At 41.6% G+C, this 10,909-nt stretch overlaps 1 protein-coding gene across 1 annotated transcript in view; it reads right to left on the bottom strand.

Annotated features, from left to right (window-relative positions):
• The window catches only part of MCF2L2 (MCF.2 cell line derived transforming sequence-like 2), a 255,369-nt gene that overhangs the window by 87,949 nt on the left and 156,511 nt on the right, over positions 1-10,909 (bottom strand). Inside the window, exon 15 of the mRNA XM_023187621.1 lies at positions 2,352-2,437. Coding sequence (XP_023043389.1) covers positions 2,352-2,437 — 86 coding nt within the window. The remainder of the gene's footprint in view (positions 1-2,351; positions 2,438-10,909) is intronic.

The following is a 10,909-nucleotide window of genomic DNA, read 5'->3' as shown; positions in this document are numbered from 1 at the left end:
GTTCTTCACATAGCATATTGTATAACTCAATCTATATTTAAAACTTGTAAGCATCTGAATTATTTGGTTATGGTAGAACTTTTTACTTGCAAGGCATGGTAGGAGTATTTGTAGTTGGTACTAAAATGTGATGACGTGGAAGAATTAATGACCTATATTTGGGGACTTTAATTGGATGCTATAGCCGCAACGAGAATAGAACCAGAAAACTCTTGATATGCAAGGTTATTCATTCTGCTATAATAATGGGAGGAATATTCGATGTCTCTTTGAGTCCATTTTCCTTCCAATCACTTCTACATTCTGCAGTGACATAGTCCTTAATCATAGCTTTCATTACAATATTCCTTTACTCGAGACCTCAAAGACTCCTTACTGCCTCCAGCATCAAATCTAAACTCTTTTACCTGGTTTTCAAGGCCCTCTGTAATCTTTTCCTCCTTCATTCCCTATAGCTTGGTTTTTATCACTGCCACTATTATCTATCATAATGTCATTCGTGACCATACCTTGCTTAAGTTGGTTTCCCTTGCCAAGAACACCGTTTTTCCTATACCTGTTGAAATTTTGGAAACCCAGTTCTACCTCCTCTCTTCCCTTAAGCATCTCTTCCTTCCCTCCTCCCCAAATTTATGCTTAGTCACATATATTATTGTACTACCTACTAATCATTCCCTGCGTGTTTTTACTAGCTATAAGTTCTGAAGGCAACCATGCCTTGCACAGTGTCCACTTAGGGTTCTGAATAATAAATCATGTCCCAAAAATCTGAAAGCCTTCTATATACCAAGCAAATTTGTATTAGTTATGCAGCAAAACTGAAATCTATAAAATCAAAAGGGAATAAGGAAATATAGATTAAACAGTTGCAGCAAAGACTGGTGATCTTAAGGTATTTATTCAAAGCTGGTGGTAGAACAAAAACAGTCTTACAGATTCTACCTCTTGATTAACTCAGTGGCTAATTTTGCCTTTTCTCGAAGTTCTTTTGCAAGAACGTAAAGATATTTTTGTTTCATTAGTTAAGTGCTGTAACTTTATTCCTCTGTGTTTCTCATAAGAAGTATGATTTGGCAGTCTGCCATAAGTTTTTTGTTTTTTTTTCTTCCACTTTGAGACAGGGTCTTGCTCTGTCACCCAGGCTGCAGCGCAGCTGTGTGATCACAGCTTAGCTTACTGCAGACTTAACCTCCTGGGCTCAAGTAATCTTCTCACCTCAGTCTCCTGAGTAGCTGAGACTACAGGTGCACCCTACCACACCCCACTAAGCGTTTTAACTTTTTGTGGAGATGGGGTCTCACTATGTTGCTCAGGTTGGTCTCGAACTCTTGGGCTCGAGCAATGCTCCTACTTCAGCCTCCCAAAGTGTTGGAAAGTGTTGGGATTACAGACACGAGCCACCACACCTGGCCTGTTATAAGTTAATACAATAATTCATCAACTAACTTAAAGAACACTAAGACTTTTATAAAAGTAGGTATGAGTTTTAGTAAAAGTATTAAAAGATAAACTGTCACTTAAGGAAAACTAGAGAACATATCAATGCCAAATGGTGTTTTTCAGAGGTGATACCATTCAACACTCAACATGCTGAATTAGGCCATTCGTTATAACTCCACGACACATGTCAATCAGTAAGAGCCCACATGTTTCTCTGAATACACTGTAAGCGAAAGAGTATAAAGTAGTCTAGTTAACATTATGTTTAATCAAGGAGCACGTTCCTAAAGATGTTTGTTCATTCATTCTACAGACAGTTTTCAGAGGCCTGCTAAGAGTTAAGCATTATGATAGACACCATAGATAAAAGCAGCTTACAACTCAAACAGTGTGGGTATAAATAATGTGACTAGCACTAGAACAGGTATCACGATGGGGATTCTGAGTATAAATATTTTCAAAAAAATAAATTTTCCTGTATATTTTTGGTTTTTACCTCCTTAATTTAGGCTTTCTGAATGGCACAGCATTTCTGAGGATGCAAACACCTTTCTACAGAGCAAAAACAGCATTTGTGTAAATTGTGTCTTTGGGGAACCAAGAGACTTTAAATGTGTTTAAACCAATAATTCAGTCAATATCAACATTAGCTTACATGTAATATTCTCTTGATAGCCCAATTTTTTAAAACACCGTATTCTTAGAAGTTTGGTTTCTAAGATGTCACTTTAAGCTCTTTTGCTTGTTGCTTTTGTGGGATTCACAAGGTTTGTTCTCAGGTACATAAATGAAGGTTAGTATAGAGGATAAATATTATGATTCTCATCTGGGAAAGACAGGTGCTGAGATGTAAAAGAGAGGATCCTCGCCACCCATGCCCCCACCCCGCACCCACGGATCTGCAGTCCTACCTGCGGGGAGAAAGGTCTCCGAGCCTGGCCTGCTGCTCCAGCTCAAGGTTCCCCCTTTCATGACGGTTTGCAAAGATTTCTTCATTCTGAAGTGAAAGAAATTTTGTTAAGATTTGATATTGTGGGGAGCTCCTAACCTATATTTTTCTCTCTCCCAATTTCTGTGTTTGATTTTGGTTTTGATTCCCTCGATAAGCAAAATAACCAGTTTCTCATGCTGTTCTTCCTTGGGTTTTCCCCAGCCGCTCTGTGGATCCATTATGGTTTGCCCTTTTTGGCTTCCTTTAGGCACACTAAAAACTCATTCCCAAAAGCAGATATTGGCCAGGCATGGTGGCGGACGCCTGTAATCCCAGCTACTCGGGAGGCTGAGGCAGGAGAATTGCTTGAACCTGGGAGGTGGAGGTTGCAGTGAACTGAGATTGCACCACTGCACTCCAGCCTCAGCAACAGAGCGAGATGCCATATCAAAAAAAGAAAAAAAACAAAACAAAACAGGTGTCCTTTCCCCTTACTCATGAAGGGCTATTCACACTGTACTCATAAGTGATTCATAAGAGGACAGTAAAGCAATCATTGCATTCCGCATCTCCTTTTTTTTTTTTTTTTTTTTTCTCGTAAGAAATCAAGGTCTGGAAAAGTTGCACTCGCCCTAAGACCAGAAAGTGCTGAAGGCAGAGATGAGGTAAGCCCAGTATAGGCTTTCACAGATGTGTGATAACAAGTCTAACTAAAGAAGTCCCTGGGGTACTAGTTTTGCCAATTCAGCTCTAAAACAATATGGCAATCTTATATTCCAAGTGTGTGTGTGTATACACGTGTATGTGTGTACACACACACACACACACACACGTTTTCCTTTTAAAATAGGATGCCAGTCCCATAAGAATCTAAATTTTAGTTCCCTCTGTTATATATATCTGACCAGGGACCAGATAATATTTTTCATGTGTCAATATATAAAAGTTGGCCGGGTGCAGTGGCTCACACCTGTAATCCCAGCACTTTAGAAGGTGGAGGTCAGTGGATCATTTGAGGTCAGGGGTTCAAGACCAGCCTAGTCAACATGGTGAAACCCCGTCTCTACTCAAAATACAAACATTAGCCGGGCATGGTGGCAGGCACCAGTAATCCAGCTATTTGGGAGGCTGAGGCAGGAGAATCACTTGAGCCTGGGAGGCGGAGGTTGCAATGAGCCGAGATTGTGCCACTGCACTCCAGTCTGGGCAACAGAGTGAGATCCTGTCTCAAAAGAAAAAAAAAAAAAAAAAAAAATATATAAATATATATATATATATATATATATATATCAGTCTCAGGATTCAAATTCAAACAAGTTCCAGGATTCAAATTCAATCTAATTATTTTCACCACACTACCAAAAAGTCTTTCTTCACATTTTCTATATAAAGTTGAACTAATATAGCAGTGAACATCACACTGTATCCTTTTGCAGTTTCTCATCTATGACATTACTATGCCCAAACTCTCACTGAACTTTGAACTCAGTCTTACTCATCTTTGGATCACCAGCGTGTAATACAGGCCCTTCATAAAGAGTGACCATTATTACTAACAAAATTTCCTCTCACTGTGAAACCTGCTCCCAATTATAAAATGAATTGTGCTCTTTCGAACTCTGTTGATCTATTGTATGTGGGGTGGATGGTAGAGTCTTATTTCATAATAACCTAATGATGGAAAAATAATGATTCAGGTGTAGGTAATGGACCTTGTCATCTTTTACATTGAATGATGACATCTCCCTAATTTATAGATTTTGTCATGCATGAGGATACCCTCAGGAGCTTGCAGGAATGCCTTGGCACGTTGCTCTTGCTGACATGTGTCAGACGGTTGGTGTGGGGGTAGAGGGAGTCTCCTCTGCCAAGCAAATCTAATGGAATATAACACTGGTGCCATTGAGGATGCAATGGGAAGGACCCACAGCAGATTCAGAGACTGCATTCGTGAAAGCTGCACTGTATACCAATGTTTTACTAAGGTGTAGACAGATTAGTTGTGTTCCAGCATAGTGGCTTTCAACCTGACCACAACTCATAAGAAGCACATCATAACACACACACACACATACACACACATAAACATTTTTTCATTTACATCGTAACTGATGAGATGTCTTTTATTTTTATGTTTAATTTTTTATTTTATTTTATTTTATTGACGTGAAAGGTGAATTGTAGCCAAACTACTTTTAGGAAATTTTAAAATTATACATTTTGAAAGATCTAGGAGGAAGAGAGCATATTCAAGTAAAAGCTTTCTTTTATTCAAATAGTAGACCAAAAAAATTGACCATAGAAACTCAGCAATTGCTGCCGTATTTCTTAGTGAGGGATCCCTTATGAGCTCCATTGAATGATAAAAGGATACTCTTCTAAAGCAGAGCAACAATCGTTTTTTGTGACACTGCATCCTTTTTCCCTTCCTTCACCCTGAATTTCCCCTGGGGTATACCTAGCAGAGGGAGGGCTGGCAGCCAGCTGGTGCTGCGAAAGGGAAGTCACTCATGCCTGCCTTGTCTGGAGGCCAATCAGGCGGAACAGCCACTCTCCCCTTATGGTCATTTTATCCTGAAGAAAAAGGGTGGCAAAAAGATGGCAAAGAAGATTGCTGATCACAGATCACTGTTACACATATAACAACTGGCCGGGCGCGGTGGCTCATGCCTGGAATCCCAACACTTTGGGAGGTTGAGGCGAGCAGATCACGAGGTCAGGAGTTCAAGACCAGCCTGACCAACAAGGTGAAAACCCGTCTCTACTAAAAACACAAAAATTCGCCGGGCATAGTGGCGCATGCCTGTGGTCCCAGCTACTCAGGAGGCTGAGGCAGGAGAATCACTTGAACCCAGAGGTGGAGGTTGAGTGAGCCGAGATTGTGCCACTGTACTCCAGCCTGGGTAACAGAGCAAGATTCCATCTCAAAAACGTGGGGGCGGGGGTGGCAATGAAGGCAGGGAACTGCTCTGGGTCCAACTCCCCTCACATACCCCCAACCCCCATATCCACCCCACAAACCTCCACCTCCCCACTTCCAGCCTCTCTCCAGTTTCAAAGTGATGCCAACCAATACACAGGCTCTCCAGGAGCACCTTGAATGGTAACTTCTTACATTTTCTCATCACACTTATAATCTAATTGTTTTCTCCCCTTCATTTTTAAGAAATACATGCTCTCAAAATTGAATTTTGAGGAATTTCATAAAAAAAAAAAAAACAGTTTTGTTTTCAGTTTCTCTAAAGGACACAGAAACCTTTTTAAAACTCATACTGTGAAAAGTCCCAACAGCTAATTTTCAATCGATTATTGAAATTGTTTTTTTCTTCCCCAAAGGGGAGATAGCAACCTTTGAACGAAATTAAATTAACTTTTTGAATGAAATTAAATTAACTTTTTCCCAAGGTTAAATGATTTTACTTTGTGATTTTAGGAATGTGTAGAAAGCGATTTCAGTTCTAACTCTTTTAAAGCAAGGCTATCTGGGCTGGGCGCGGTGGCTTACACCTGTAACCCCAGCGCTTTGGGAGGCCGAGGCGGGCAGATCACCTGAGGTCAGGAGTTTGAGACCAGCCCGGCCAACATGGTAAAACCCTGTCTCTACTACAAATACAAAATTAGCTGGCATAGTGATGCGCGCCTGTACTCCTAGCTACTCGGGAGGCTGAGGCAGGAGAATCGCTTGAACCTGGGAGGCGGAGGTTGCAGTGAGCTGAGATCGTGCCACCACACTCCAGTCTGGGCAGCAGAGTAAGACTGTCAAAAAAAAAAAAAAAAAAAAAAAAAAAAAACCAAGGGCATCTCGTAATTTAAGGTGAAAGTATTATTTACTATTATGATCACTTTCCTTAAAAACAGGAGCTATTGGCTGGGCGCGGTGGCTCATGCCTGCAATCCCAGCACTTTGGGAGGCCAAGGCAGGTGGATCACAAGGTCAGGAGATCGAGACCACGGTGAAACCCCATCTCTACTAAAAATACAAAAAATTAGCCGGGCGTGGTGGCAGGTGCCTGTAGTCCCAGCTACTCAGGAGGCTGAGGCAGGAGAATGGTGTGAACCCGGGTGGAGGAGCTTGCAGTGAGCGGAGATCATGCCACTGCACTCCAGCCTGGGTGACAGAGCGAGACTGTCTCAAAAAAAAAAACCAGGAGCTATTAGGCCCAATTCTGAGGAGAGAATAAAAAGTAGATTTCAAGCACCCGTGCCACCTTCTTCGTTTAAAGAATGACAATAAAGTGTTAAAGGTTCAGCATTTTCTGGCATTGTAAATTTAATTAATTAATTATGTAAATTATGGAAATAAGAAATAAAATGAAAAGGTATGTCACGTAAGAATCAATAATTATCAAAATGTTCTCTACCAAATGGGATGCAGGAGAGGATAGTGAGAAAAAGGAAAGGAAAAGGAAGGGAAGGAAATAAAAGCAAAGGTATTTACCCACAGCCTGAGTCCAGGGTGTTCTACACCATGCAGCCCCAGAGTGAAAAATACTAGCCTCAGGAATGAGTGGCTCTGTCTTCCTCTCCACAGCTGATGGGAAAAAGAGGGGAATCCTCAACCTTTTTTTTTTTTTTTTTTTTTTTTTTTTTGAGATTCACTGGGTTTTGATACGGAGAACAGGAAGAGACTCTGTCCTAGCAGTGCATTTACAGCTGGTTTGTCTGCCCTATTTGCTCTGCCCTAGCACTTCTTTTCCTACTTTCCGTTTTCACTGCCTGCAAAAGCCACTTCAATATTCCTTTGGAAAACTGGGCAGTCTGTCCCTTTTTTAAAACCGCAACTATTTCCAGGAGAGTTAAGGGGCTTTCAGACTGCCCATCATTCATGCACTGTGGTAAACTAGCTCAGATTGCCTCTACCTTTAGTCCAGATCAGCTGTCTTGGGAGGGGGGCTTCCTGGAGGAAAGGACAAGGAGAGGAAGGTTTTAGGATATTGTATAGACTGAATTCCCTTTGGAGGGGAAGGACAGACTTGAGGAACAAGCCTCAGTGTTCCTGGGGCTTTGTGGAAATGAGAAATGAATAGAGAAAGCTAAGAGACTGGATCCTAAATGCAATTTTGCCTATTTCAAAATTTTCAGATGGTCTTTTTTTTTTTTTTTTTAGACAAGGTCTTGCTCTGTCACCCAGGCTGAAGGAGAGTGGTGTGATCATAGCTTCCTGAAGCTTGCAGCCTCGAACTCCTGAGCTCAAGCGATCATCCTGCTTCAGCCTCCCAAAGCGCTGGGATTACAGTCGTGAGCCACCACCCCCAGCCTCAAGGTCTTTATAATCTGAGATCTTAAATTTCCCAGCTACCATTGTTAGTAATGAATTCATTTCACTTGCTGGTTAAATTGGCTTTTATAGTCTGGACTAATACTCTAAACACTATTGGTAATAGTTTGTTTTCAGGAAAAACATCTTCTTAAAACACTGACTGCAAATGTTTTAACAATGATTTGCAAAGATGTAATTCTGTTTAAAATATCAGGAAGTGAGAAACATGTTATGTGATAACTTTTGCCCATTCCCAAACCAAGAAAATGTAAAGGAAGTAAGTGTGCCAAGGCCACTGAAAAGAAGCTGCCCATACATCTTGAATCTTCTCAGGCTGTTTGGTTTTATCTGATTTTAAGCTCCATGGATAAATTTCATTGTAACAACTTTTATGTCTGTAAATCTTAACCTATAAATAAAATCACAACTCAGAAAAGTACTTTATTAGGCCAGACTTTGTCCCAGCAAATTTGGTCCAAAGCTAGTTTACAAATAATTGCCACACAGCTACAAGGCCAGTGGGTTGACTATCCTAGCATCAATGGTGTGGGCAGGGCTGCAGCCTTTGGGGCAGCATTAGCCCCACTGACAGAGGGTATAGGGTGCTCTTATCAATCTATGAGACCCCAGCCCCAACCTGGACTCAGCTGTCACAAGCCTTTACTTCTTACTGTTCCTCCTAAGTACTTTACCCAGCCAACAAATTCATCCCATGAGGAATCCAAGATGGAAACCTCGAAGCTGTCTTTGATATCATGCTTCCTCCCCCTACCTTCTCTGCCTTGATCCGTTCCTTCATTCTACACATTTCCACCAATAGTCGTGTTCTAGGCACTAGAGAGAACGTTTCAGTCAATAGGTATGATTTCTGCTCATCTCTTTTTGCCACGGCTACTAGTAAGCTCTCACCACTGATGTCTCAGCCAACTGTGACAACTGCCAGAGGTTGGTCAGCCTGCCTGCCTTCATCTAACCTGCTCTTCAGTGTCTACCAGAGTCAGCTTCCTAATACACAGGTGCCCTCCTCCTCCTGTCAACATTCCTCAATGTACTGTCGACAGCCTCAGTACACTGTCTCTCATCTACCTTCCCAGCATTCTTGAGCCATTCCCAGGACAGGACAGCCTAGGCCCTTTAGACCTCTGAGATGTATACCCTTCCTCATTCTGGAATGCCCTTCTCTGTCTTACCCACCTTTCAGAGTTCTAGTTATTCTTTTTTTTTTTTTTTTTGAGATGGAGTCTCGCTTTGTCACCCAGGCTGGAGAGCAGTGGTGTCATCTTGGCTCACTGCAACCTCTGCCTCCCGGGCTCAAGTGATTCTCCTGCCTCAGCCTCCCGAGTAGCTGGGATTACAAGCGCCCGCCGCCATGCCCAGCTAATTTTTATATTTTTAGTAGAGATAGGGTTTCACCATGTTGGTCAGGCTGGTCTCAAACTCCTCACCTCAGGTGATCCACCTGCCTCAGCCTCCCAAAGTGCTGGGATTACAGGTGCAAGCCACCACGCCCAGCCCTATTTATTCTTTAGAGTTGAATTCAAATGCCACCTCCTTTGAAAGCCATCCTTGATGTCCTTGTGAGGAATTGCTTTCTCTACCACATTATATATTCCTTTTACTGTAGAAACGTCATTGTGCTGTATATTATAAATTATTAGAAATATGTTGTTTCCCCCATGAAAGTTTCAAGTTTCCTGAGTTTAGGCCTGATGATATAATCATTTTTATATAACCCATAGCAATTGCCTTAATATATATTAAATTGAGCTGAATAAGCCATGTGCCCAGTTGAACCCACTAAATATTTTAGTGATGTGATTTTTTTATTGGTGAAAGAGCAAGGCCAATGGTGATCTTAATGTTATTCTTTCTTTCATCTTATTCAGCTCCCTCAACAAAAATACATTTCCTAGCTTAATGTAATCACCACCTCACTCCCCTGAACTTCAGACCCTATACTAGCCTGAGAAATCCGGATCAAACATAATGAGTTCTCCTTTATCCCAAGTCCTCATGGCCTATAAATGTAACCTCTAGGACAGTGTTACAAAGAGTGAGATCTTTATACCACCTGCATTCTTGTCGCCAAACGTGTAAGTTAAAAATTCAGATTCTGAGTGCAGTGGCTCACGCCTGTAATCCCAGCACTTTGGGAGACTGAGCCAGGGGATCACCTCAGGTCAGGCGTTCAAGACCAGCCTGGGCAACATGGTGAAACCCTGCCTCTACTAGAAATACAAAAATTAGCCAGGTGTGGTGACAGGCATCTGTAATCCCAGCTACTCTAGAGACTGAGGCAGGTGAATCAATTGAACCTGGGAGGTGGAGGTTGCAGTGAGCTGAGATCACTCCATGGCACTCCAGCCTGGGCAACAAAATGAGACTCCATCTCAAAAAAAAAAAAAAAAAAAATCAGATTCCGGGACCCAACCCTACACTTCCCTAATTAGAATCTCAGAGAGTGGGGCCCTGGGAATCTACATAATTCATTAGCTTCTCAGAGCTGTGGTACACAGGAAACCATGAGAATCCTTGTTCTGGAAACTTCAGAGAACTTGGCTGGGGGCTACCCCAGGATTTGGTGGAGTCCCTGAATCTCTTGTCAGCTCTGACACTGACTAGACTTCAAATATCATAGAAGGCAAGCACTGAAATGTGTTTATAGTTCATACAGTTTTCTTGTTGAGAATCAGAAATATTAATAAAAACTTCTGGGAGTCAAAGTAATAAGAAGACAAGGAACTGAATTTAGTCCCTGATCTGTTATCATTTGGCAGTAAGGTACATATTCAACAACAGGATCATTCTGTATAAGCCCCGAATCTGACCTTCTTTCACCTTCTTTTCATCTTCACACTGACCCATTCTGTCTTTTAAACACAGGATTAAATGAGTAACTAAAATTCACCAAGAACCTGCTAGGTGTCAGGTACAGTGCAAGCTGCTTTCCACATATTTCTCATTTAATCAGCCACCTGCGAAATTGCTATGATTTATCACCATTTGGCAGAAAAAGACATTTAGGGCACAAGAGATTAAATAAGTTGCTGGTTGGGTACATTAAGTATTAATAAATAATCAGATAGATAAGTTAGGTAGTTAAGTAAGCTGCCAGATTAGTAAACAGCTAGTTTCAAATCCCAGCTACAACATTTACTAGTTGTATGACCCTTGGGGAAACTCAGCCTCTTAGTCTCATGGCGCTGCTGATAAAACGGAAAACATCATCCTCACAAGGTTCTGAGGACTAGAGATGGACTCAGGTACACACAGCACCC

This window comes from Piliocolobus tephrosceles, chromosome 2 (assembly GCF_002776525.5).
Source record: "Piliocolobus tephrosceles isolate RC106 chromosome 2, ASM277652v3, whole genome shotgun sequence".
Classification (NCBI taxonomy): domain Eukaryota; kingdom Metazoa; phylum Chordata; class Mammalia; order Primates; family Cercopithecidae; genus Piliocolobus; species Piliocolobus tephrosceles.
This window is presented reverse-complemented; position numbering and strand designations above follow the sequence as displayed.